Source organism: Apteryx mantelli, chromosome 36 (assembly GCF_036417845.1).
Source record: "Apteryx mantelli isolate bAptMan1 chromosome 36, bAptMan1.hap1, whole genome shotgun sequence".
NCBI classification, from domain to species: Eukaryota; Metazoa; Chordata; class Aves; order Apterygiformes; family Apterygidae; genus Apteryx; species Apteryx mantelli.
In genome coordinates this window covers 1,218,964-1,246,810 of record NC_090013.1, presented here as the reverse complement: position 1 = coordinate 1,246,810, position 27,847 = coordinate 1,218,964, and the positions used below count along the sequence as shown (strand labels likewise).

Genomic DNA, 27,847 nt, shown 5'->3' with positions numbered 1-27,847 from the left:
ATAAACATAAATATTCCCTATGGGGAGGAATACGGTCTCCTAAGCGTTACCAGGCCGGGAAAGCACGAAAGGACCAAGCCTCCGTCACACAAGAAATCGTACAGCTTTATTGCTGCGCTTAAAAACCAAACAGCAGTCAGGCTCGAATCACAGCTTTACTTCGCTAAACCCAGCTTTCCGATCCTAGAAAAATTCGAGAGAGGCGGCGAGGCGGCTCGAGTGGTTCCGGGGGAATGTACGGCTTCCTGCGGTCTTCAACCTAAAAAAGAAAACAAAAAAAAGAGGGAAAAGGGACGTCGAAAGCAGAACTGAGCGAGTCTACGAGGAACGAGACGAGTCAAGCGCGCGACGGAGCGGCTGGGTCCCCCCCTCCTCGAATGAAAACCGAACCCGGCGCCGCTGCCGGCGCTGCGCGTTCCGCGGTCGAGAAGTCAGGAGAAAAAACAGCAAAATAAAATAAAAAATCAAAATTGTGGATTAGACAACGGCGCGGGACAATCACCTTCGCACCAACGTTCTCGGAGTTACTCCTGCTGCGGCTCAGCAGCTGCTGGTGGATCCTCCTCTTCCTCCTCCTCCTCCTCCTCCTGCTCGCTGCATCCAGCTGGCGCTGCCTTGCTCGCAGCTTCTTCCTCCTCCTCCTCCTCCTCTTTGGCTGCCCAGCCGTCAGTTTTGCTTTTGGGGGAAGCTGCTGGCTCCTGGGGAGTTTCTGGAACCGAAGGCAGCTCCTCCGGACTTGCCTCAACGGCCGCTTCCGAGGGCGCCGCCGCTTCCGCAGCCGCTCCGGCCGTCGTGTCCTCCGCCGCGTCCTCGGCTGCGTCCTCCGCTTCCAGCTGGTCTTCGTCTTGCAGGAAAGGGGGCATCAGCAGCTGCTTGGGGCGATCCTGTTTGCCCACGTGTTTAAGGAATTCCTCGTCTTTAGACAATTCTTCCGAAGCGCCTTCCGTTCCCTCGCCGGCTTTCGCCACGTCGGCGCCTTCGTCCGCGTGCCCCGCTCCTCCTCCTCCTCCTCCTCCTTCCTCCGCCCGGGCCGCCTCCGTGGCGGCGTTTTCGCTCGCTCCGTCTCCGCCTTCCAAGGCCTCCGTTTCGTCCACATCCTGGTCGGCGATTTCGTCCGTGAAGGGATCTTCGCCCTGACGGAGAGAGAGAAGGGAAGAGAGGAGTCACTGGACCGCAGGGAAGCGGAAGGAATCTCAGACACGAAAAGCAGAGGTTTTATTTTGTTTTTTTGGAACCGCCCTCTGTCGGAAACGGCGGATTCGCAACCGTGCAAAGCCGGCGGGGCAAGGCCCGGAGCTGCTAGAGACGCCGCGCGGCACTACCCCTTCAGCGAGAGCAGCGCCCCGGGAGCGGGCTCGGACCCCGCGTCTCGGAGCGCGTTAAGTCTCCCGCGTCCCGCTTCCGCTCGGCGGGCACGGCCGCTACGCTAAGGATGGACGGACGGACGGCGCGGGCCGCGACGCCCGCGAGAGCGAGCCAGGGCCGCCGGCCGCGCTCTCCGCTGGGAAGAACTCAGCTCACGATCGTTAAAAAAAAAAAGATTAAACCCCCAAATTCCTCGACCTCTGGCCGGTCCCAGTTGGCTGCACCGCATTTTTCCCCCCCTCCGGCAACGGGAGAGGCGGGGGACGAGCAGCGAACTCCAGGCTTTCCTAGCACCCTTTCTCCGGAGAGCGAGAAATCCGGACGTTAAGGAGGCGCCGCGACTTTGCGTGAACCTGGCGGACGCGCGGCCCCGGCGCGGATCGACTCGGAGCGATCGAGGCGCCGAGGCTTCGGCCTCGTTACCTGCGTCCGGGCCGCCGCGGGGCCCGTTTCGTTTGGCTCCGCGTGCGTTTGACTTAGGCGGGGACGGGGACGCGGGGACGAGCACCGCACGGGCTCTGCACCCTAGCGGCGACCCTGCCGCCGGTGCCGGTGCCGGTGCCAGCCCGGCGCGGCCACCGGGGACAAAGCGGGGTGCTAAAATCCCGCTCCCTTCCCGGCGGGTCCCCGAGGTACGCGGACGGGCGGCCTGCAACAGATGAAACGGGAAGGGAGCAGGGCAGCATGCCAGCGGCAGAAACCTCGCCTGACGTCTGATCGACCGGGACTGAGAGCTTCTCGACTCTCCCACTGGAGGCCAGGAGAGAAGGAGAAGCTCTCCTCCATCTACCGCAGCATCCGGGATGTCCCGAGGAGCGGAGGCACGCGCCGCCGGGCCCGGCAAACCCAGGCTGCCTCCGCTCGCTCGCTAGCTGAAAGGTTTCGCGCGGTTTTCCGCCTGGCAGCCCGGATCGATCAGAAGGTTCAGACCAGGTTGGCTGCCTCCACGAGAGCAGCTCCATGCAGGCGGAGGACAAACGCAACGTTACGTCTTCTCCGGCTGACGGGTCAGCCAGACGGCGTTCCCTATCGAGGTTCTGGAGGATTAGTGGGGGGGCAAATTCAGGCTAAATACCTCGCGATCTGGACCCACGTCCGGTATCGCTGGTAAAAAAAAATCTACGGGGGGAATTGAAGTCCACTTTTGGAGACTGTCACGGCCTCCCTTCGGAAGGGCGAGGTGCCCAGCGTCCCTCCGAGGAGGAATTGTCAGCCCCACGTTCAAGAACTCGTCTCTTGCCGCTGACAAGTCTCGTCAATCCTCGCCCCTGGCTCCGGCCTTCCTTTCTCGGGGAAGGTTGCCGAGAGCGTTTCGGCGAGGCGGCTCTGGCATTACCTGCAATCCTCAGATTTTCCTCCACCCCTTTCAGTCTGGTTTTGCACCTGGGAAGGGTACGGAGCCCAGGCTGGCACGGGTCGAAGCTCTCCTCCCGCCGACGGACAAAGGTCGGGCGCCCGGTGCCGATTCATTTAGATCTGCCGGCAGCCTTTGATACCGTTGATCATGAGGTGGCGTTGACGTGCCTGCGGACCCTGGCGGGGGGTAGACGGAGTTTGCACTTGAGCGGTTCCGTTTTTGGGGGGGGTTTTTTGTGTTTTGTGTTTTTTTTTCCCTTCCTCCTCCGAGAGATTCCCCGAGGGTAGTGCCGGGCAAAGGCTCGCCTGCCCCCGAGGGCTCTCTCGGGCGGGGGGGGAGGGTACCGCAGGGTTTGTTTTTTGGCGTTTTTTGGTGTCACCCTCCTGTTCAACGTGTATGAGAGGCCGCTAAGGGGGGGGGGGGGGGAAGAAAAGTTGGCCTCGGCCCCCGGGGCTGCAGCGCCGTCGCACGCGGACAACTCTCGGCTCGGAGTCTCTCCCACCGGACCTGGAGGGGGGAGTCGCAGTTTTGCTAGGGGTTAGCAGAGACCGGGCCCGATGAGAGCTTAGCCGGCAGCGGCTCAATCCGGGCAAGACCAAAAGTGACGCCGGTTGGGACAAGGGGAAGCGTCCGCTCCCCCCACCCCCATGGCGAGGGGAAGGGGGGGGGGGTTTGCGCCTGCCCCGTTTGCGCAACGGGGGGGTCCCGGCGGATCCTGGGCTGCTCCCGGACTTCCAGGTAACAGCGGTAGCCCCCCAAAGCGGCGCTCCTTCGCATCTTCGCGCGGCGAGGAGGTTGGCGCCGCTTTTCTCCTCTCCGCTGCGGCGCCCGCGCGCCTCCAGGCCGCAGTCCGGCGCCGCGCTCTACGCGGGCGTCACCCCCCCGCCGCCGGAAAGGGGGCAAACGGAGGCGGCGGGAGGCGCCAGCGCCCCGCTCGCTCAGCGGCGCTTCCGCATGGAACGTGTTACCACCATGCTCTGAAGACCGCGCTGGCTTCCGGCTTTCCGCCCTTCCGAGCGCCGGCTCGGGCCTAAGCGAACCCTACGCGGCGCAGGGCCTGCCCTCTCCTGGGCTCCGTCTCGGCAGCGTGGATCGGCCGGGGAGGCTCCGAGCCGCTTCCCAGCTCGGATCTCAAGGGAAGGAGGAAGGGGGCTAGCGGGAGCGTTTCGGCCCGCGGGAATCGGACGCCCCCCGGCACTCCGTTGAGCCGCCGGGAACGCCGCAGAGCCCGGCTGTTCACACCGGGGAATATTCACCCCGCTGCCGGGTGGCGTTAGCGGGTGACCCGGGAGTTTTCCGGATCCGGTTCAAGTCCTATGGGACTCAACCGGCGGCTACCCAGGCCGTGACGCTCGCTCTCCGCACGGGGGCGAACCCGGCCCCCAGGCCGCTGCTCAAGGGCCGGCGGGAGGGCGCCGGAATTCCTTTCGCTATTTTTTTGCCTCTTAATTACGTTCCCGTTTGGATGGCTTCATAACTGAGCTACACGCGCTTGGGAATTACAGTAGCTCCGGTCTGCAAGTTAAAATAAAAACCCAAAAAAACACGAGAAGTGGTAAACCGCCTTCAGAGATAGAAACCAGACCCAAGATTTCGCCTCCGGATAAGAGCGGAGCGGAAGCCACGCTTCTCTCCATCGTACGTAGCAGGGCGTCGCGCGCGCACGTGCGCGGCCCACGCGGCGGCAACTCGGCTCCGCGCTCCTCCGGCGTCCGAGGCGGAGCCCACGCCCCGCCGCTCCGGCAACTCCGCGCGACTTGCCGCCTTCGGCGCTCCCTCACCTTGAGGTACTTCTCCAGCATCTTGACGATGTGCTTGTTATTGAGGACGCTCTTGGCGACGTGCAAGCTGGTCTTCTTGAACTGCTCCGCAGCCATCTAGAAAGCAAAGGAACGTGGGGGTTAGCCGGTCCGGAAGGGGAAGGGTTTCCCTGCCAGGGTTTCGGCTCGAGACGCTATATTCCCTCCTTCTCGGCAAGGCTCGGAAAACCCCGGTTCCCCCCGAGCGGGTGGTAAAAAGCGGACGCCAAGGCAAGGGAGCCCCAGCACTTCGTCTGCTAACACGAGCCCTGGGAAAAACCTAAAAATAAAAAGCATTTCGGCACCGGCAGCTGGAATATCGCCCAAATATCCAACGGATCCTCAGCGCGGAAGAGTCCAGGATAGCTACGCAGGGAGCAAGGCGCACGTCACGCGTTCAGAGACGGCGGAGATGAAGACCGCCCCGCGTGACCGGCACGTTGCCGCTCCGACTGAACCTCGCCCCGTCCCCGATCCGCGCTCGCGTCGGGAGGCGACGACCCTCACGGGCTTCCGCGCTCCAGACAGCTCCGCAACCGCCATGGAGCGGAGCCTGGAGCCGTGCCCGGAAGAGCTTCCGGAGGGGTTGGCTGGTTTTGCAGAGCTTGTAACGTTTTCTCCAAAGACACGGAAGGGCTGGAGCTGGACAGCCAGGATCCGCGATTACACCGTGCAGCGGGAAAAGCCTGCTGCTTCCTTCTTTTTACCAGCGGAACCCTTCCGCTGCCCTTCCTCGACCTGGGACTGGACTGATCCGTTCGATTTAGAGCCTCTCTACAGCCTGCGCCAAATTAAGACGCTGGTTATATCCGAATTCCCTAAGCGCCCTCAACGTTCCCTCGGAGGCGATTTTCAGAGCCCTAGAAAGCACCGCAAATGGAGGAGGAACGTTTCACCTGCAAACTTCAAGCGCTCTGAACTTCAAGCGCTCCGACCCCAGCAGGAAAGAAAAGGGTATCGGCTATTTCCGTGAAGCTGCGCTCATCCCAGACCGGTCAATCGTAACGGCGGATCTGACCCCCGGCCGCTTGGAACGTGCGAAGCCCAAACGCCGTTGCCCCCAGAGGATTTTCTCCCGAGCCTGGCCAGGGAGAGCGCGACGGCTTCAGCTCCTGCCGGTGGTTAGCGTCACCAAAAAACCACCGATGTGCCCCGCTAACACGCAAATGAAAACCCGGGTCTCCCTCGCAGCACCACCTCTTCTGTTCACCGTCCTTCCCGCTTCCAAGCGGCATCCCAGCGTTTCTCGTTTGCTCGGCTGCTCGGGTCTCCCTACGAAAGAACGGAGCCCGCGCAGGCCGCCCACCGGCGTCCCGCAACCGCCCTGCGGTTCCCCAACTCATCCCGTTGTGCTCCGCTCCGTTCTAAGAGGCTGCGAAGCAAGCGGAGCCAAAGCCACACGGAAACCTCAAGCCCCGACTGACGTCCCCTTACCCAGGCTCTCGGCAAAGATGGAACGCTCCGGCTCGGAAGCGAACGGAAGCGAAGGGGCGGTTGCTTACCCTGCGGTTTCGGTTGTGATCCGCGGATCGCAGGTGCCTCTGGAGCAGGTGGTTCTGGGCGGGAATTAACATGTCGCAAGCCATACAGTGAGCTGCCTCGATCTTCTTGAAGAAGTGCTCCTGGCCGATACCTACGGCGAGGACGAGACGTCAGGCGAGAGGCAAAGCGCGTCGGACGTTCTGCCGGCTAAACGTCACGGCTCCCCCGCCCCCGTGACGCTCTCCTCCCCGCGTCACAGCCAACGGGCTAATTCGGCGCCCGTATTCCTCGCCGTTTCCGCCTTCCCTTTGGGGACAAAAATCACGGACTTTATTCTAAGGCAAGGAGGAGAGAAGCCACGGATAATTCCGCTCTTAAACGGAGCCTACCAACGCAGCACGCAAGCGTGCGAGGGAGAGAGGTTGTTCGGGGTAACGGCCCAAGGTCCGAAGCAATCGACTTACCTGAGGCAAAGCCGGGAACCGAATCCCGTTTTCCTCTAGTCCTGGTCGAAACCAGCCTGCCCTCTCCAAGCCTCTATCCGATTTAAAAGTCACAAGGGTGCAATGGGCAACTTGAGTTTCCCCCAGCTTTCGGATCCTTCCTGCTTTCTCCCTCGGCTCAGATCCTCCGTCTAAAAGCCCGGCCACTCGTTTTAGAGTCGACGCGCGGCTTAGCTAAACTACGCCCGCCGCGACAGGACCGGCCTCCCAGGCTCGGACCAAGCGTCCTTCTGCGGCCGAGGGGTGCGGACGATACGGCAGATAAGCGCGTTGATCCGGCCGAAGGGGATTTTTTCCCCCCCGTCTCGCTTTCTGCCAAAGCCCACGCGGATCGACCTCGCCGCTCTCAAAAGCTTCTTTTAACGTTAGAAGCGAACGCGGGACCAAGCCGCGTTAGCTGAACGACCCCGAACCCAACGATCCTTGGGGCGCTGCTTTTCACCTTCCGCCTATTTTAGCATTTGTACCATCGCGACAGTCTCACGAACCAACTGTCGGAGAAGCCACAGCGAGGACGGGCGTCCTCTCTTTCCCCAAAGATGGCTCGTTTCACAAAACCGGCCAGATTTTCACACCCAGAAGCCCAGACAGAGTTACGACGGCACAAAGGCAGAGGGACAGAGCCCCTTTGGAAGCCCTACGCGCTTGTTTTCTTGGAAAACTTGCAAGACGCAGCGGTTCTCAAGGTCAGTAGCGAATCCGTGAGGTTCTGGTGAATTTTGTAGGTTTAGCTGCCGTCAGGCTATTAAATCCTACCCATCAGCCCGCCCCCACTCCCACATTTTGGGGAGAAACCTCCCCCTTTCTCAGCTTGCGCAAGATGAGAGCAAGATGGTTGCGTTCTGCTGAAGGAGATGGCCGCACTTGGGCATCTGAGGACCCGCTTAACGTAGCATCCGTCTGCTATTAGCAACGGATAACGGGCTGCAAACGCCCCGCGTCCGGGCCTGCCCACACGGGAGCCCCGAACCGCAGCGGTTCCTCACGTACGCAGGCATCCGCCCTCGGCCTCCGCACACCAGACCAGCTCCTTACCCTTAAACGGATCCGGCTTCTGTTTCGTGCCCTCTTTCTCCGTCAGCTCCTGACGCCGCTTCTCGATTTTCTTATTCCTGTTGATGATGTATTCCTAGAGGGGAAGGGGACAGGACTCACTATCCCCCGCGCAACTCGCCGAGACCGTCGAGCGGCGCAAAAGGGAAACGAGAGCTCTGCAGAAAACCCGCAAGGAAGACCGCCGTTAGCGGACCAACTAGGCGAGCCCAGACGTTTTCTCGTCCCCGTCATCTCGACCGTAGCAAGAGCCTGAAAGATCCAAGCCGGAGCCAAACTCGGCACCTCCTCGAAGCCTATTTTGTCACCGTCAGGTTTGCGTTTTTATTTAAAGTCTTCCTCAGTGCTTGAAAGATGCCACTCAACAGCCCCCAAACCCAAACGCTGGAAATAAAACACCCCAGTCCTCCTCTCTTGCGCCATCTACGCAGCTACGCCTGAGGAAGGAGAGGACAATCGACAAAACGTTCGTTCCCGGCTTTTCCGTTGAAATTCCCTTTGGGAGGGAAACGGTTATTTGTCCGACGACACATGAGAAACCCACATCGCGTCAACCGACGTCATCAGGGGATACGCCAACACGTGACGCGAGCCGACAAAGTGGGAGCCGCACGCGGATGGATTCGTAAGCCCTTCCCCTCCTCCCGAGAGCGGGGAGATCCCAAAACGGGCCAGCAGTCGCGCGGAGAAGTCGCCGAAAGGTTAAACCAGCGCCGGGCTGCCCACGTACCTGCAGAAACTCCACGGTTTTGTCGGGAAGTTTGGTGCCAATGTATCGCAAGGTCTCTTTGTGGAACTTGCTCTGGAGGTGTTTCTGGATTTCGTCTTCCTCAAAGCTGCGGAACTTGCACACGGAACAGGCAAACTGGATTCTACGCGGAGCGATCGTACCACAAATCAGGAGCAAGTTAGACTTTTAGTTTTCTACCTATCACCTTCTTCCTCAAGATTCAAAGCACCATTCTACTCCGATTATATGATTCTACTTCCCAGCGCACCTTCCCAACCTTTTTGGCAACCTACAGGGATTAAACAGTAGCTACTTCTCCGTACAAGAGGAAGCTGCACTTCAGCAGCGTACGCTAAAACCCTGCACGGGTTTAAAAGAAACGGGACAAACTCACAGGGCAAGAGAGGAGTTCAACCCTCTTAAACAGGAAAATGCTCTCCCAGGTTTGGGAAACCCCTGAGGTACGGAAACCCCAGGTGCTGATTGAGCGTTCGGGGACGTATCGCTACCGGGTTCCCTTGGCACCCTTCACCGGCCGCTCCCAGGTGGGATACTGGGATAGATGGACAACCTGTGTGATCCAACGCAGCTTTTAAGACGTCGCAGAAGACCGCGAACTGGTTAGTCTGTCTTTAAACCACTTGCCGTATTACTTAAACGGCAAGGCTGCATCTACAGCCGCTTATTACACCCTTCGGCATTTCTAACGCTACATTCATCTCTTTTTTTAAACAGCACGTTACTCCCCTCATTTTAGAGGGGTCATAAAACACACAAGAGGGGAAAAAAAAAAGGGAAAAAAAGCCAAAATCAGAATGCAGAGCCCCAAAACATGATCCTCTAGCACTTCAGATTTCTCCCACGTCTGCCCAGAGGAATATTCTGGCTAAATATTATAAGGATAATTCAAATATTACAGTGACTCTTCACAAAAGTGCTGGCAAGGGACCGGCCTGTCACTCCTCTTACCTGTCCATCGCCCGATCACGCATCCTATCTCTCCTCCGCTGCTTCTCCCTCTTCTTCTTCACCTCCTCATCATCATCTTCACAGCCATCTCCAGATGCTAGGGAAAAATTCAGAGTTGCTGTGCAACAGCTCGCGTCCACACACTTTGCTGGCCGAGGTATTTCGGGAGCCCAGTTCCTCAGCCTCCTATTTTCCCTTGGCTTCAGGAAGTCGTAACTTCTCCCGGTCTCCGGCAGCTCTTCCGTTTTTCCCTCCCTCCCACAAGTCAGCTTCCGGACCGCAGGTAAGCGGCAGCCTCTTTTCTCAGGTCTCCAGCATAAAACCATCCTCCTCCAACTCCCTCAAGTTCCCACAGTAACTTAAGCCTTTGTAGACAGCGACAAGACACGCGGTTACCGGAAAGAGCGGTCACGAGAGTCCCGACTTTCGCGGTGCCCCAGAAACCCTGCTGCAAAGACACCTCCCTCTTTCACTTCCTCGGGAAGAGCTATTATTTCTCCCTGCGCTCTCTTTTCTTCCTCTTTATCTGTTTTTCCACAGGGCTGGAAAAAGCTACTTAGGAAAGTTCAGTAAAAAAAAAAGGCAGCACAGATGTTATTAGCGCCCGAGCGGCAGTTCTGCTTCTTTAGGACGGTTTTAGGTCTACTTACGTTGCCTTCCCAATAGCTTTGGTAATTACAGGGAAAGCAGCAGAGAAGCAGGGATTTAACTGGCTCAATCTCCGCAGTATTTTAGGGTAGGAAGCTGCAAGAACTGGGTGCAAGGTCTATCGGCCTCACGGAACACGCTCGGGTAATAATTTGCCCGCAACGTCTCCAGGCGAAGGAGCGCAGAGACCAGAACTTCCACTGTAGGACAAGACCCGCTTATCAGAGGCTTCTACAAAAATTGAACATCCGGCTGCACCTCGGGTTCAATCCTGAGAATAATCTAAAAGAGGCAACAGCAGCTATTCACGCTGTTCCCCCGGGTCACTCCGTAAAGGCGAAATATGCTTGGGGTTGACGTGTCCTAAACTAAAAAGTATAATCCGCTTAGCGCGTGCCTCTCCACTTCAGCGTTTAACAAGCTCCGACTCCTCTGCTCCGCGTGGAGAACAATCGTAACTTCAAACATGCAGGGAGCTACGGAGCTCAGAAGAGCTAGATAAATCCTCGAGCCAAGAGAACGAAGTCCTAAAGCAAAGACCCAACCAGGCCAAGCGAACGTCATCGACGACGTTCGAGCTAAGTCCTTCCTGAGAGCAAACCACCGCCAACGCGTGTGAGAACTCACAGAGGCGGCGTCCCCCTGCACCCAACTCCTTCAAGCGGGGCACAACCCTTGGTCCAAACACCAAAGAATTAAATCCCAAAGCAGCCAAAGTGGTTTCGGCTACTCTAGACCATCCAGGTTTTAAATATCTGACATACTTTGATATAGTCCCATCTATTTGATAAAAAACCCAGGGTTTAGGGTACTGAGCGAAGTCACCAGCGAAAGTGATTTGTTTTGGGACGATTTTGGTGTTTTTCTGCCCCGCGGCTAGATCTGTGCTTCCTCACCAACCTCATCCAAGCCGGGCAGGAAGATAAACTGATGTTACGGCTAATACTTCCTCTCTTCCTATCCGTTCGTACGGGCAGCAACCGTCCGTACGAAGCAGCCTAGGAGCGCGGCCACTTCGTTACTACCCCGCAAAACAACCCCCATGGGCAGCGGCACATCTACTGGAGCCCTGGACCGACTGCGTAACAGGTCACAGCAGGAGCTGCCTCGGTTTTGGACCAAAAAAAGCCCTCTAGATAGTGCCAAAAGGCAAAGCACACCGGTTTGGAGTGTATCCGGTTCACAGGAAGCCCGTGCGCTGGCGGAGCCACCCTACCTTCCTTCGCCAAATCGCCACAACTCCCATTCTCCTGGAAAACAACAAAAAAAGAAGGACACCGTTGTCATTTATCATGATTTGGAAGCGTCACAGTCCATCCTGCCACCAGCAGGACGGCAGAGCAGAGGAAGGGTTGCATCACTTGGGCATTAAATGTCAACACTTGTAATCACAACATTTACAAAATAATAGCGAGGCGTAACCATATCGCTTCTGTCAGAATTGAAACGCTTCACAGAAGTCACTCCTTCACGTAGCACCTTGCTAGAGACTGCGTCCGGTCACAAGTCACGGAGGACAAGTGACAACGTGCCCCATCCAACCCGGCAAACAAACCAAAGGCAGTAAAGCAGCCAACCCCTAATTGGAACTTAGCCCTAACGAGACTCGGCGGTAGAGCCAGGAGCAGGAGTACGGGTGCGGGGCCCTAAGTCTCGCGCTACGGCGCTTTCAGGACCTTGGCAAAAGCACCTCCGCGCCAAGGAACCTGCCAGTAACCCTTTAATTACGAAAAACAAGAACTTTCAGAATATATACGTGTTCAGAACACTAGTTCTGGATCGTTTTAACAATTCTGCCTACGACACTGTCAAGGGAACGGAGGAAACCGCTATAGTGCTTTAAATGCTCCCACATTTGTCACAAAACTAAAACAAAAAGTTACTTACACCTTTGTCAGCTTCATCTCCCGATTTTTCCTCTCCTTCGCCCTCATCTGCTGCACACAAAAAAATCATTTAGCTGGTGCTGGGGGAAGTCTTTTCTCCCGCTTAAGACCGCAAGGGGCCCTGCTGGTATCCAGCAAGTCGCCAAGTCCTGGGATAACGGCTCAAAACCCTAGCAAAGACGTCAAATTGCTCGACGTCCCATTTCCTCCTTGCCCGTCAGCTGCTGCTGCAAACTGTCATTACTTTTATGGCGCCTACCTCGAGCATTAATTTTGTTCCAGGCCATAAAACACTACTATAAAGACAGTGCACAAGGCGGCACTTACAGGAGTACGACGACGTTAGCGACGCCAGAGACTAACGAGTACAACAGCGTCGAAATTTAACGAACAACAGTCAGTTGAAAGAGAAAACGCTCAAAAACGTGTGTGCAGGGGGAAAAAAGCGACTAATATCAGAGTACGAAGGCAGGCACGTACCGTTCTCAGTGTCGTCTCCTTCGCTGTCGGTCTTTGCCTGTTTGCTCTCTGGCTCATCTCCGCTTTGGGACTGTTTTCGCTTGCGGCCTCCTTCGCTATCCGATCGCCCTCCTGAACGGTTGCGGAAACCTCTCCTTTTGGGCTAAAGTTGGAAGAAATGATCAGCTCCGGGTGCCGGAGAACTTAGCAAAACGTTCCACCCCTCTGCCGCAGCTCCCCGAAGAGTTTAAGCCCGCCTGACCCAAGAGACTTTTATTTAGCTACAAAAGGATTTGCCGCCTTGCTTATAGCTAAGTGGAACGAACAAATTAGCGTCCCGCCACCCTCCGGAGCCGATTCTGAACCGGGGAAGCATTCAGAGGCTCTATCTTATTTCCAAAAAAAAACACAGGTACACATGAGCCGGTGACACTTTGCTCCATCTGGGAGGACTTAAATTTTTCCGCAGTGGAAGCGAAAAAAACACCCTGAATTCTACGGATTAACAGCAAAGCCTGGTGCCGAGGTCAACTGCGGGAGCAAAAAAACAAGCCGAGCGGAGTTTTCCAGGAAAAACGGCGACGACTTACCGTGAGAGTGTTCAGGTGCCACGGCACCGTACTCACTCTGTCTCGGCTTCGTTGCCGCCCCATGCCGTACGGCACGTTGCCGTACCGTCCCATTCCCATGCCCGACATGCCCATCATGCCATAGTCATAGTCTCCATAGTCCCCATAGTCGCCGTAGTCGCCATAATCGCCGTAATCTCCGTAATCGCCATAGTCGCCGTAGTCACCGTAGTCGCCATAGTCGCCGTAATCGGGGACAAGGGCTTGGGAGAAGAGAGAAGGGAGCCTGTTGGGACCGGGCCCACCCATCCCGCGCCCACCCATGTAGTTCAACTCGTTCCAGCGAGCCGACAGGCGCTCCGTACTGGAGGAGGGCATGAAGTGGTCGCTGCGATTGAAAGCGTTGAGGCGCCCCCGATTCTGCACGCGGTTCTGGCCCCTGCCTCGGATGAGGCCGTAGTTGTTTCCTCGGTTGCGCGACTGATCCCGGCGGCCGTCGAACTGGCTGCCGAAGGAATCGTTCCGATCGCTTCCCACTTCCCCGTAGTCGTAGCCAGATCTGTACATGTCGCGGTCATTCATCGAAGACCTCGAGTCATACGATTCAAAAGACTCGAATCTGAAAGAGCTGCACAGCGAGGAGGGAACGGTCAGCAGCTAGAACAACGGTCCCACACGTCATACAACCATTTGTACCTATTTATTATCACAATCCAAATGCTCTTAGCTAGAACAGAATAAAATTATTTAAACCTTGCTCACTGACCACTTTTCTTCCACGTCATCTTTTCCTTAGTCCTGGATAGCTTGGGAAAAAAAGAACCTCAACCAAACAAAAGTTGTGCTTTCCGCACAAATATCCAATCAGAAACCCTTTGGGGACGTCGTAACCTTACTAGCTATATAGCACTACAGCATCAAATCGGTCCGAATTACGCTTCCTTCGTCAAAAAGCGTGTCCCAAAAGCTTCCCGACGGCGACCCGCGCGGAGGCAAAGCCAAAAGAAAACGCCGTTTCTCATTTTCGGGGTCAGCAATTTAGAAGCGAAAGGGGAGGTGCCGCCTAGCAAAGAACCTCCGCCGCGGAAAAAGGGGACGTCAAAGCAAAACGGGCAATCCCGTCCTTCAGAGGGAACGCCGAGCCGTGCCTCGGGGCAGGGAATTAACGCAGATAAAGCATTAATCGGCAACGCCTCGGCTGACCAAAGCAGCAAGCATCAAACGGCGGGGAAAGGTGAAGCTTCGTTTATTCGGTAACTCTTGCCAGGACGCCTGTTACCATTCGAGCAGCAAAGCGTGCGCCAAAAGGCGACAGCTCTCCAGACTGGCATAATTTAACACAGCGGGAGGAAAAAAGAAAAAAAAAAGTACTAGACAGACGTGAGAGATAAAAAAAAACGCATATGAAAAGATACTTTAAGAAACGGGAAAAATGTAAATAAAAAACTGCCTGTAAAAACGCATTAATTCAATCAACGATGGAAGCGGCTTTTAATGCCCGATACGTACATACCCGTATATAATTAAAAAAGAAAATCAGGACAGGTAAAAAGAATAAAGTAACAGCATGCAATCGAGCTTGTTTTCTCAAAAACAAACGCTGAATCACGCCGATGCAATTAGAGCGGCTTAATCTGAAGTTACGGCGATGACGGAACGTTAATTTTTACTATAAAAGAAACGAGCCTAACGGTCACCTCTCCTGGTCTTCCATGCCTTCGCCCGTCCCGCCGCTGCCCTCCTTCGACAGCATATCTAAACGCTGGTTAATTTTGGCTATGATGGAATCCGAGTTCTCGTTCGGCCCGGTCTCGGTGCCGTACGACGCGACGGACATGCTGGTGTTGACGTCGGCGTTCATGCTCATGTCGGAAGTTTTGGGAGTCTCCCAAGTACTGGAGGTGGCAGCAGCTGCCGCCCCATAGTTGTACGTGGCCGCTGTGTTAGCGGCGGAGGTTTGGGTGTTGTAATAGTCATAACTTTCATAACCTGGCAGAAAAGGGGAAAAATATCAATTTAAATATAGTATCCTAAAGACACGGGTATCTGGAAGAAGGGTTTGGATGCTACGGACCCCACCAGGCAAGGTTGCAGCTGGGCTTTGCTCCTTAAAGGAAATCCGCTTTCTTAAAATGAAACGTGTCAATCGAAAGTCCGAAGTTTCGCCTTCAACCCCAACCCTAAAAGCTCCAGGTTCCTTCCGGCAATTTTCACCGCTAGGAAACGGAGCGCTACTGGTGCCCGCTAGGGATTTTCCAACAAGCTCAGCGCGCGTCACTGGGCGCTTTGTCCGCCTAAGCCACCCGCGGCGCGCGGCCCAACAAAAATATCGAAGGGGACCACGCCGCCGGGCGCGTCACCGCGTATCCGGCCGAGGCGACCGAAGCTAGGAAGTTTAACCAGGAAAAAAAAAACAAAAATCAAAGCGGTGAGTAATAAAGAGCATAAAGCGGCAAGCCAGCGCGACGTCAAGGGAAGAGCAACGCGCCGCAGCCGCGCTTGCGGCCCCTGCGCCCGCCGAGACCCGAAACACCTCGACGCGCTCCCCGCTCGCCAAACCGCCACCCGGAGGGGCCCTGCTCTAAGAGAAACACGTCTTAAGCTGAGCTTATAACAAAAAAAAGCGAGTTTCCTCTCCCAGCTCTTCGATTGCTGCTTCTGACCTGTCGTACCCTTCGCTACGTCACTCCTAGGGCTCCCGTAAAGCGACTGCCAAGAGTGCCACGAAGATCCCTCATAATTCTCCTTGGCCGCGGCGCCTACAATAAAATTGACAACGGTTAAGGCCGCCGGGGCGCCGATCCCGCCGCCTGCGGCGCCCCGCTGCCTCGCCGTTCCGTCGCGTTTTCCCCCCATCTGCCCGCTTCCATCTGGGGACTTTTTGGTTTGATTCAGGTCGTAAGCTCTGCGCAGCGGGGACCGCGTTTCTAGTCTGTATTTGCACAAGACCTAGCGCGACAGGGTGTTAGTCCTCGCCTCCGCATCCCAGGCTTTACAAAGACAGAGAGAAATCACAGAAGAAAGAAAAAAAACCTCATTTTTACACGTGACTTGGCCTGGGAGGTTGCAATCCACAGCCCAACGTGCAGTGCGATATTTAATTCCGTACTGCGAGGACCAAGGAAATAATAGTTCCTTAAAGGATCTCAGGCATTAGCTCTTCCCCGGGGAAGGCGTTAAAAATAGCCGAAACCAGCCAGACTATTCAAACGAAGGCTAATTAACTAAACGCTGCTCCGAGAGGAAAGGTTTATTAGAGAAATGCAAAAGACGGTTTATTGAGCAAGCGCTAGCGGACAACTGCATTTATATACCGTCAAGATGTTGGCGTAACAAGGGCTGCGAGGGGGGGAATAAAACCTCGTCGGTATTATTTTATTAACCCGCACATCCGGCTATCCCAGCTCAAACGAGCAGCGGAGGCGTAAGATAAGCGAGCTTTCCTAATCCACGAATTAATTCTTCCGTTTCAAGTGTAAGTCGGCTTCTGGTCAGGATAAAGTTTCTCTTCAGCAAAAAGGGAAAACCAAAACGCACGTGATCACGGAGCGAGGTGACAATAATCGAGGGCTTTTCCCGGAAGCCGCTCCGCGCTTCGGATGCTCTAACCGCGCGCCACGAGGAAGGAGCGAGGCCAAGCCGCTCAAAAGCACATCCGCGCTTACTTTTAATTCCCAAGCGGAGGCAGCCCGCGAGGCGGAAAAAACAGCTCCGCGTGTTCAGGCCAACGCGAGAGGCTGAGGAGAGCGCGGAAACAGCACAACGGATTTAACACCTACCTTGCCAGCTCGTCGCATTCGTCGCGTAGGTACCTGCACGGGGCAAAAGAAAGACCGTTTCAGCGCTAAAAGCGACCGGGCGTAGAAGTCGTGAGCTCACGACTAAACATACAGAATTCCGGATAATGGTTGTAAATATTATGTAGCTTTTTGCACAGATCGGGAAAGAAAGAAGCCAGTACTTCCAAGAGCTATTTATGAAAATGAAATGGATTTTATATATATGGATAGAGAGATAGAGACCCTCTTTGTAACACTTTCAAATATCTAACCTGACATTTGTGGTTTCAAACCCGCAAATGATTCCATTAAAATAGATAAACAAATTAAAAAAATCTCAAGTAACACGTCCCATAGTACCCGGGCCGAGTCCGAATTCCTGCGTTTCGGTACTGAAGCGCTATTCTTAGCCTACGGGAGACCGTAACCACCTGCCGTTCCGCTCTCGCCTCGAGCTACACCCGGAGGAACCGCACAACGGTTCACGACCACAGTCGGCTCTTATTTTTTTCCACATCCGAGCCACGAAGCAGCAAGGACACGGAACCCAGGCTGCAATTTCGTATTAACGGTTTCGGTTTCAACGCGCGCTCGGCAGCGAAACTGCGGCAAAGGCGTTCGGGAAGATTATATTACTCATGGAAGCGTCTTGCTTCTTCCCCGATTGTCTGGGCCGGAAAGAAGTTCAAAGCCGAGAGTCCCACTGGGGCAAACGCTTCAGGACACGCTTCGTTTTACGACGCTAACGAGCGATAAAACAAAGCGCTTTATTGCCGTACGTGAGATCGAGGCCGGTCCTAAGGTAGTTCCTCCAACAGACAACCCTCAAAAGGCGGAAATTGGAATGTGTCGTGAGATGATGGGATGAAGCTTTTAAAAAACAAACAAAAAAACCCCCAAAACCCAGAAAAACAAGCATAGAGTTACTAGGTAGAGGAGAATGAAGGTTACACGTCAACAAAAAGCAGTACAATACTACACTACTCTGCCCCAAGAGAAAGAAAAGTTAAATCCTAGGGAGAAGGAGAGAGAGAAGTAAGTTATAACCTAAAATAGATCCCGGATACGTTTTATATAAATACATATATGGAATTTACCTTGAGTATTGGTGGTCCCAGTATTCCAGGTGCCATAACCTGCAAAAAAATAAAATAAAAATCGAGCTATTATAAGGATCGGGGGTTTTCTCCAGTCACCTACGGCGTTCCAACGGTTTTAGTTTCTTCCTTTAATTAACCCTAAAACCCACCATGTCCTTGATTGCGCTTGTTCTCTTGTTGTTTGGGAGACGCGCCTGAAGCAACAAACGCTTTGTTCCAGATGAAATTTGGTTTGAATCAGTCTAAAAGCGCAACAAGACGCTTTGAGACAGAGACTTGAAAAAAACGTGGTGCGTTTCCGAAGGAAAAAAAATCAGTTTTAAAGGTACTTGACATCGCTACATCCAGCCAAGACGCGAACAGCCATCGCCTCTGGCAAACTACCTCAGCGGAGGCGTCGAGTCTAGAGGATGCTGCACCAGCGGAAGTTGCCTTTTCCTAGGATGGCTGCGTTTGCCGGTAAAATTATACTCATCGGCGAGCTGCGGAAAGGCATGGACATTCGAGCACCCCAAAAGACCTGCAACGAGCTTGGCAAACTCTGAGCTGCTGGAAGGGCATCTGCCAGCTTTGGGATAGAAACAAGCTCCGTGTTTCCCCAACCAGCAACGAAACCACGGGAGCGTCTCCTAAAATGAATTTTGAAGACTAAAGCAACATATTCAGGTGTTTCCCTGAAAGCGCTTAAAATACAAGACGCCCCGATTTCGCGAAACGTTTATCCTGCAGACGTATCCCTGCGCAAACCTGCTCCGGGCTGACCAAGGATCTACAGCACATGTGCGCTTTTTAAATCCCTTTTTTCCCCTCCCTCCCCTCGGCCTCTCTCCGCATTATCGAAAAACCGCAGGAGGCAAAAAACAGCCAAGCGGCACCACAATACGGCCTCAGCCCCGCTGCGTCGAGGTTGACGGAGGTTACGCGGTCTGTAACCTCGGCGAAAACAGCCCGACCGCTTCGTTTGCGGGCTCTCCGTGGGCTGCGCCTCCAGATTACGGATACTAAAAGCCGCCCGGCTTTTAACTGCACCCGTACGCTTTGGTGTCTTGCTTGCAAATACGTAGGGCATGTTGTATCTATACAGGTATTATCACGACGGTAATTTTCTTTTATAGGAACAGAGAAATCTGGGTTAAGCAAGGCTCTCAAGCTTTCTCTCGTCAAGGTGATTTAAGAGGGCGGGGATTAAAGTTGGACATCTACCTTTGAAACCGAAACGCAAAAAAAGAAACCACTAGATAAAACGCTCGGGTATTAACGACCCGGCACAAAGGAGTGGAGAAGGTATCTGCCGCCCCTGCAGCGGCGCAGCGCGTTCCCAAGAGCAAGAATTCACGCGATAAACCGCTGTCGCCGTTGTTTTCCCTTGGGAAACGAGCAGCAAAAATAAAGCGCAAGGAAAACAGCTCGGCAGAAGCACTGCAAAGCACCCGGGGGGATTCAGAAGCACCGAGGGGGCCTGAGCAACAAACGTCGCGGAGTTGAGCGCACCGTGTCCCGCTCCCCGAGGGATCCTCCCCGAAAACGCTCCCTAAAGGCGGCCGAAGTGGGGAAAAAGAGCGTGGGAAACATTTTACTCGGTGCGCTGGTGCAAGCACAGCGCGTACCGAGAGACCACGGAGCAACAGCAGAGGTTCACTTTGTTCGGCGCGGTTGAAACGCCGGGGGCTGAAGTTTAACACCCACAGGAAAAATAAAATAATAATAATAAAGATGTTGGGGCCCAGGACGAACAGCAGGAAATTATTTCTGAAAGCTGGAATTCCACAGAGCTGGTTCGAAGTCGCCCCGCTGATTTTGACAAAGACTTTGCCCCGGGGGGAGAACAAAGCTCCTCTTCTGCTGGAATCGCTAAGCGCTTAAATCGCAGCTACAAACCGCGTGCTGCGCGGGGGTCTCCTTTTGCTGGATCGCAGAGGATGCTCTCTCTCAAAACCAAGTCCAGCTGGAAGCGTACAACTCTCAAAAATACGCCTCACCGGGTAAAGCAAGCGTAACGAATTATAAAGAGAGGGGACGCAGAGGCTGACGTCCCCGCGCCTGAAGGTTATTTGCGAAAACGCGGACGTGCAAGAACTAGAAAAACATCATGAATTTATAACCTGAATACCGACATTTGCGTCAGACTTCTGGAAAAGCTGCCACGTACCTAGTGTTTTTTAACACATTATGATTTCTACAAGCCAAAAGGAAGATTTGGGCCTTTTTTAGACAGCTAATTAACTTCAGGGAGCCAGAAGCAGGCAAAAGAAGTCTCTAGAGTAACTTTCACACAGCTGAACACAAACTCTTTTGAGCCAGTCATCCAGACTCGCTCTGCTGTCAACGGAGAGACACCGACACTTCTCGACCGTGACTCACCGTCCTATTTAAGGCATCTACCTTAAGAGGAGATTAAATGCACCCTAGAAGCGCCTGTTTTGCTATAAAGAAGAGCAGGTGACTAGCCCAGAAGCAGATATCTACACTTCATCTTGGCTAATAAACATATCACAGGCATTCAGGAGCCAAACCACCATATTCTTGGCCCAAAGATCCTTTTGGCATTTTGGATTCGCAGCAGGTGGGCTGCAGCCACCCAGGACAAATCCCTCTCTCCAGAGAGAGATGCAAAATGAATGCGTTTTGCGCGTCTTTAATCCTGACGCCAACTTGAGAGCTCCGGCTGGTGCGATGGTTACGCCGGAAAAACTGGTAAAACAGTCCAAAAGCATTTAAGGCGTCATTTATGATGAGAGAGATGTCATCGGAACGCCGCAAAGCTGGGGGCAGACGGAGAAAGGAGAAAATGGGAAAGAGCACCTCGTCAACAGGTCTGCCTTCGAGATGAACAAGAGGTCTGCGTGTATTATGTATGATTTTTGCAGCAAGCGACGCACTAGGTACGAGGAGCTTGATAAAATAAACACAGAACAGGCATATTGTATCATTTATAAAATTCCGCGGCAGTTGTAATTACGCCACGCAACCACAGAAACGTTTCGAACAGCGAGGCAAAAACCGTCCTCACGGGACCGCCGCGTCTTCGAACGCGAGCAACGGCGGAAGCCAAGTTTGAAATAAAGGCGGAACGAGGGCTCCAAACATGCGTGCGTCTGTGAGGGGGGAGAGGAGACGGGCAACAGGCAGCCCGATTCCCGGGTTGCCTGGGGTTTTTGCATCCGGGAGCGCTCACCTTCCAAACCGGTGGACTGGCTGGCATCTAAACGAACTCAGATAAAGGACTTTTAAACAACCGGTGAGATAATCAAGCTGTCAAACTCAGACAGGGACGAAGGCATTTCTATTTTGACACTGTGCTTTCGGTTCTGCGAGCTTAGCTGCCTGGACGCTAAGGCGGAGGCCGGAAGAGCAAAGCAGGCATCAAAACAACCAACGCGACCCCAATGTTTGCTGCTTCAGTGGAGAACAACGTTTTCCCCCGCGGGTCGCCAGCGCAGAACGGCGATGCTTCATAACGAGCATGCGACGCTCCGCTAATCTGGCGGAAAACAGCACTTTTCCCACCGTTTCTGAAGTCACCGGCTTTTCAGGGGGGCTCATCGACTCCTTTTCTCTTCATTTTGCACCTTTACGCCAGGGGCTATGGTGGAAAAGCAGCTTAGCTGGTATAGAAATAGCTGTTTAAATCGATCTGTGCATCCGAAGAGCGTGTAAAGGGGAAGATATTCGCAGAATAGACGCTGCGGCGTGTTTACTGCCGCGGCGCTTCGATCCGTTAGACGCGCGCAGCTAGAAGCGCTGTCCCCCAGATCCTGACGAGTTTTTGGGGGGGTTTCCAGGGCTTTTGGGTCCTCTGAACGGCGTTTTCACTCGCTGCTTCACGTTCCCCCGGGCTCAGGGCAAAGCAGCGGGGCCGGCAGCGGCCCCCCTCCCTCAGGACGGCGCTACCCGGCCCCGGGGAGCGGCTGGAGGCAGCCGGGGGGGGCTTCTCCCTCAGGAAGGGGCGGGCGAGGCCCGCCCGGTGCCCCCCCCCCACGGGAGGGTCGGGGGAGAGCGGCGGGGCCGGAGCGGCGCTGAGGGGGAGGGGCCCGCGCGGCCGCCATTTTGTGTCGTCTTCAGAAATGGGACCGGCTCCATTTCCGCCCCCTCCCCGATGGGGGGGGGAGAGGGGAGGTGGGGCCGGACCCTTCTCCCCCCTCTCCCCACGTCCCCCCCCCCCGCTTCACCCTCCCTTCTCCCTCCCCCCCCCGCTCCGGTCGCCGCACACAGCGGGGAACGGCCAGCGGCCGCCCCTCCCCCACCCCGCGCACCGCCCGCCCTGACCAATCCGCGGCGCGTCTCCGCTGAGGGACGCGCCGCCTCGCCAATCAGCGGCGCCGCCTCCACACGGGAGGCGGGCCCAACGCCTCCCGCAGGAGGTTGATCCCCCCCCTCACGGGGAGCGGCGACACCGGCCGCGGTGAGGACGCGGGGAGCGACGGAGTCGCCGCCCGAACGGGCCCAGCCGGGCCCCGGCGCCGCCCCGCACCTACCGCCGTATCCCTGATCCATGTCTCCCTCCGCCTCCGGCGAACGGCGCCGCACTGCTCGCTTGGGCGCTCAGTGCGCAGGCGCGCGGGACCCACCGCCCATTGGGACCTCCCGCCGCAGGGATCCGCCCACGAAGCCCCCTATTGGACGCTCTCCAAAGCCCCGCCCTCCGCGCCTGCCGTTGGCCGCACTCACCCAGAGGCGCGACCCCCTCCCTTGCTCTCATTGGACAGAGCGTCCCCCCTCCCTCCCCGCCCAGCGTCGACTCCCCCGATCCCATTGGCGGAGGCGCTTTCGCCCGTGGCAACCTACCGCCCTCCCATGGGCCGGCTCCCGCGCTCTCGCCTGTCAATCACGGCCGCGCCCCGCGCTGATTGGGCGGCAGCGGGGGGCGCGGGTCCGCCATCGTGGGGGCTCGCCGGTGCATTGTGTGGGGGGCGGGGCGGGGGGGGCTCTGCGGGGCTCCTGACCCCCGCCCCCCGCCCTGACCTCTGACCCCTCCTGTCCCCAAATAGGGGCCTCACTCATGGCTTTGGGCCCGGCCGTGACCCCTCACCCCTGACCCCCACGCCCCCCCCCCCCGGTGGCACAGAGCAGGCCCCAGCCTTGACATTGGGTCCTTGCCTGCCCTTGACCCCAGCCTTGACCCTTGACCCCAGCCTTGACCCCTAGCCTCTGACCCCCTCCTCTCCTCAAATAGGGGCCCCAGCCGTGACCATGGGGCCAGCCACGACCCCTGACCCCCGTGGCACAGAGTGAGCCCCAGCCTTGACACTGGGTCTTTGCCCAGTCTTGACCCTTGACCCCAGTGCTGACCCTCGACCCCTCACCTCTGACCCCTCCTCTCCCCAACTAGGGGCCCCAGAAGTGACTCCGGGCCTGGCCCTGACCCCTCACCCCCCCCCCCCCCCGGTGGCACAGAGCAGGCCCCAGCCTTGACACCAGGTCTTTGCCTACCCTTGACCCCGCCCTGACCTTTGACCCCTGCCCTGACCCCCCCCCCCCCCCGGTGAGCCAGTGCTCTTAGATGCTCTGAAACTTAACGGATTAAAGCTGTTGCTCGATGGGTGTGGGAAACCAGTACGGTGGTATTTCAGGCAGCAGCTGCCTCCGTACAACAGGCTCCGACTGTATCAACCTGCCTCTGAAATCACAGAAAACTCCGGCTTTCGAGAGATCTCACAGCCACGTCCGTGGATTCGCGCCGAATTACTCTTGGCGTTGACAGGCTACAGGGGCTACGAGCACGGCACCGCGTGAGCAATAAAAACCTTGAGTCTCTGCCCCGTTTTTTCTGTGGACGTAAGCTGTAGAGCTTTCCGGAAGCTGTTAAAGATTAAAAGCCATTAGGAGAAGCACCAATGCCAGCTGCTAGACCCTCAGCTGTACCAGCATTAAGAAATACGGATCACCAGCGTTATTCTCATTTCCAGAAACGAAAAACAAGAAAAAACACCCTCCGATCCCGTTGTCTTATATCATTTTCTCAGCATTGACAGATAACTAGGTGCTACAGAGAAGAGGGCGAGCGAGGACTTTTGCCAGCGCCGAATTCAACGCACTTCGTCAAAGATGTGATAGAAATCCCGATGCCTTCCAGCACCCGCGACTCGGGGAGCCGCTAAAATCCTCGGAGGTGCGGAGCCACAACTATCCCCGGCGCAAATAGCTTCCACTTACAGCTCTCAACAGCTTGGGGAGGGTTTCCTACGAGCATCACCACTCGGTTTTGGAGACGGGTTGGACCGCGTCGGTCTCCGCTGGCCCGGCTTCACCTGCTGTTTGGAAATTTTCCCGATTATAGATGCAAACCAGGAGGGTTTAAGAGCTGCGGGAACAGCGCGCGGCCATTTCAGCCGCACGCCCTGATGAGAGACTCACCAGATCCTGCAATTAAGCACCTTGAGAAAGGACTATGCGCATACGGATTTCTAGCCTGGAAACATTCAAACTCCGAAACATGCTCTGGGGGGGACGTTTCCTTGGGAAAAATCCTCGATATGATACCGATTAAAGCCTTGCTCACATGATTCTCATTCGAAACCAACGGAAGCAAACGCGCACGGATCTGCCGACAGCTTCATGTTCGGACTAACGAGTCAAACGAGCGCTGGCGTTATCGGGATGTCTATCCAACGCCACCAAAAGCCCTGCAAGACCTTCATCCCCGTTCCCGGTGACCGGCGAGTTATTAGATAGCTGCTCCGCCAAGCCGCAAGGCAGAGCGCGCTCCAAAATTCGCCTGGGAGAGGCGCTCCCCATCTCAGCCGCGCCGGAGAGCCAGGAAGAAAGCGTGGTGCCGAGGCTGGGTCCGTCTTCAGGAAATCCCGCCGGGGAACAGAGCTGCGCACTGCTGCTTTCGAACCCCCCTCCGATGCCCCGCTTCGAAATTCCTGCACTCTTCTCCCGATCCTTCTTTTCAGGCCCCACGAACGTGCCCCTCTACAGGCAGGGGGAGGCAGGAGACTCCAGGCACGGAGGTCATCAGGCAGGATTGGGTGGCGCACGCGGCAATTCTGTTTTTTGGGGGTTTTTATCCACGCAGCCCCTATTTCCTAAAGCCTGCTCCGCTTGCAATGAGAGCATGGGAGGAGCTGCCGGCACAAGGGATTATTTTTCCTTCAGGGAATACGAAGGGATAGCTGCAATAAGCAGCACTTATTTGGCACCGTTTTCCTTTTTCGGGTAAAACATTTACAGGGGAAAGTCAGCGCAGAATAATTTTAGCACTAGCTGACCCGCATTAGCCGCTCCTGGCGGTTCGCTCCACCTCCGGGTCTGCCGTACGCGGCGTTATCCCTAGGGACGAGGGGCCAGGATAAGCCTGCGGGTCAACGGCACACAGAGATCCAGCCTGCTCCGCTCAGGACAGTCCTCGAGGGGGTTTAAGGTTTCGTGACCTCGAACAACCTGCAAAACGCAAATTAAGTTTATTGCCTGCATCCTGGAAAAGCACAGAGTGAACAAACTCCGTGCGTGCAGGCACTAAGCGTTTCCTACCCGAAGCGGTACACGCTGTACACACAAAAATGTGCGCTTGATTCAAGGATGTTGAGTCAGAACGGAAAAAACACCGCAATATTTAGCGCCTAAGGACCTGCGCGCGCTGCAGACGTCGCTTAAACGCTCCCAACGGCTCCACGGGCTTCAGCAATATTGCAAAACCGACGGCAGCTCCTCGCGGGCCAGCTGCTTCCCGAGATGGATTCGCTCCTCGGCATCGGGTCAGCCCCTTGTTCGAAGAGGGAGCGGAGTCCGGGCGGAGCGGCGGTGTGCAACCATCTGGCCCACAGTGTGTAGAAAGGTTGGCGGGACAGCGCGGAAGAGCGTCCGAAAGCCCCATACATCCATTCATCAACCAAAAAGGCGTTGGCGGGATGGATAAACGGCACCTCCGCAACTGGAAGCTGGGTTCCGCTCTCGGCTAGCGCTGGTCCACCGTCTGCTTCGGTAGTTGTCAGCTCCCATTTGAGTTGCTTCTGCTAAAGTTACATATATTACTGTACTACTTTTGTCCTCCAGGACCATGAACTCAAGCAGGAGCACCTGGACTTCACGATTGCCCACACAAGCTAGAAGACCACGAATGGATCTCTCGGTCATATGCAAGTACATTTATTATCCGTGTGCAATTCGGGATGTGTCTCGTAACTGCTACCGGCCTCTCTGTCTCCTAAAGAGCCCGGATGTTTTCTTTACATCAGCATACTCAGCGATAGCGGTTCGGAATTTAATGCCGGCAGGAACGGGAAAGCTGCTGCTGCACGGACACGCAGGAGCAGCAGGAGACGGTGCCAGGAGGGATGCTCGTCTCCTGGGGCGAGAGAAGAGCCGAGGTGTTTCCCGTTCAAGCCTGGGCGACGCGATGGCCCGGCAGCACAAGAAGGAAAAGTTAATTGCTAATCGAGCTGCTCTTTCATGCCGACTGCAGATACGCAGCCCTGTCCCTCCCCGCCTTGCCGATACACAGGCTAAAAAAAAAAATGGATAAAAGGGGGAAAAGTGCAGCAAGCAGCACAGGACCCCACTTACTGCTCCCTGCTAGGAAAGGTCCTACAGAAAGACGCCCGGCGCTCCTGGAGCGAGCCATCGGGGCTCTTCCATCTGCAAACTGAGCGCGATCGAGTCATAAGCGGCTCCTTTCCTGCCCTTAGCTGGGGTTGTTTGTCGCGCGCGCACCCGGCTGCTCCTTTCCTACGGAGCAAAGGGATGAACGGGACGAGCTGCAGCAGTGCCGCTGCCCCAGCTTGCCGGGGAGGCGAAGAGTCTCCTCCCAAAGCAACGGACGGGGAAGCAGTGCGTCTAACGCGCATCCTACGCCCCTGGATCTTGAAATCAAGTTCTCAGCCAGCACAACAGTGGGTTAGAGGAGCGGAGACACCGAAAAGGGGGAAAGTAGAGGGGGGAGCGCAGGCTGCAAGTAGAAGGGAGATAGGAGACAGGGCACAACTATGTTCACTAGCGTATAAACCTTTTTTTCCCCCCCCTTTTTCTTAAAGAACGGCTGGTTCTTGGAGATCTCACCGCTTAACACAGGGTTTCGAGCACCCTGATTAAAGTCACAGGCAGCCCGCCCAGGTTAGGAAGTCTCAGTGCTCTTAAGCAAACCTTAAATCGAGGTATTTCCTTATATCGCTTTCTGAAAGCCCATCGTGATTACGACGCCAGTCTTCGAATGCAGGAAAACGCAAGCAGAGCACGGGCCGGTTCCTTCAGCAGCACTTAACAAAAGCCAAGTCCAATTGTTTTCATCAGGATGCGATGGCATCCGCACCTTACGGCTAATCAAATCTCGAGAGTTTCTGTGGAGAGAAAAGCAGGAAGAAGCCTGGAAATCACAGCAGAGCTCCACAGAGCAAGGAATAAAAGCCAGCAGCCGTAAAAGGATGCCACGGAATCAAGCCTCTTGGCATAGCCTAGATGTAATCCGATAACGATGGCTAGCTGAATGTCCATCTGCCTTCACAGCCCCAAATTCCTTACGGCCTACCTTTCCGAGGCAGTTTGCTTTTCTTGCACTCCCCGTCTTGTCTTCTGCAGCCTTCGGTTACTCCTCTGGTCACCCTGAAGTGATGCTAACGGCTTCCAAGCTCAGCTACCGTCTCACCTTGAGGCGCCCACTTCGTTCCCACGGTACGCAGCAGCACGTTAAGAGCATTCAGCATCAACTACGTCGCTCCAAGCCCTACCGCAAGCCGAAGGGGGGATTCGGAGACCGGCGTACCTTGCCAGACCGGCCTGATCCCGATTAAAACCACGCAAATGGTGGACGTTTGAGATGCCACCTGCAGCAAAGGGGTTCACCGCTCGGGAACCTGCCCCCGGCCAGTCTGCAGTTCGGGACCTGAGCTTGACCTCTTTGGTTGCACAAAGTCCTCCCAGCACAGCGCAGTCTAAAGGCTCGCAGGAACTCGTCTCTTCCATCTCCTCCCAAGCCCGTATCCGACTCCATCGGCACACGCCTGAAGCATCCCAGTGGTCCCTGCCGCCGGGGATCCTCACTGGAGGAAAGGGTTTGAGCGCAGAAGCGGTCTCGGCACTTTGTCTTCACTCCGAAACTTCCAGCTCGCTCACTCCCCCACTCTGGGGAACTTCTCCTGTGCCAACAGTTTACGCAAAGTTAGAGGAGGTGGAGGAAGCTCCCGTGACTCAACGCTACGCGTGTGCATTGCCGT

The 27,847-nt window shown here is 55.8% G+C and overlaps 1 protein-coding gene across 5 annotated transcripts; it reads right to left on the bottom strand.

The window, feature by feature from the left end:
• Window positions 1-84: 84 nt before the first annotated feature.
• AKAP8 (A-kinase anchoring protein 8) lies at window positions 85-22,288 on the bottom strand. 5 transcript variants are annotated; one of them, XM_067314716.1, is made up of 16 exons: window positions 22,175-22,287; window positions 17,697-17,735; window positions 16,600-16,632; window positions 15,484-15,579; window positions 14,518-14,809; window positions 13,186-13,448; window positions 12,842-13,083; window positions 12,273-12,414; window positions 11,796-11,843; window positions 9,259-9,355; window positions 8,290-8,431; window positions 7,542-7,635; window positions 6,024-6,154; window positions 4,504-4,599; window positions 503-1,133; window positions 85-259 (listed from the first exon to the last, which is right to left on the bottom strand). In XM_067314716.1, exons 1-15 carry the CDS (start codon window positions 22,191-22,193, stop codon window positions 525-527), a joined length of 2,343 nt encoding a protein of 780 aa, XP_067170817.1. In that variant the 5' UTR covers window positions 22,194-22,287; the 3' UTR covers window positions 85-259; window positions 503-524. The 5 variants fall into 5 exon arrangements, with proteins under 5 accessions (XP_067170817.1, XP_067170813.1, XP_067170814.1 ...); XM_067314712.1 differs by having other exon boundaries at window positions 12,842-13,448; window positions 22,175-22,288; XM_067314713.1 differs by having other exon boundaries at window positions 11,796-11,840; window positions 12,842-13,448; window positions 22,175-22,288.
• Window positions 22,289-27,847: the final 5,559 nt, after the last annotated feature.

What these genes read in the sequence shown, in the direction of transcription:
- AKAP8 (XM_067314712.1), bottom strand. An exon ending in GAAGCCGGATCCGTTTAAGG is followed by an intron (nt 6,155 to 7,541) that starts GTAAGGAGCTGG and finishes TCCTCGCCGTAG; the next exon opens with GTATCGGCCAGGAGCACTTC. An exon ending in ATCACAACCGAAACCGCAGG is followed by an intron (nt 4,600 to 6,023) that starts GTAAGCAACCGC and finishes TTTGCTTTCTAG; the next exon opens with ATGGCTGCGGAGCAGTTCAA.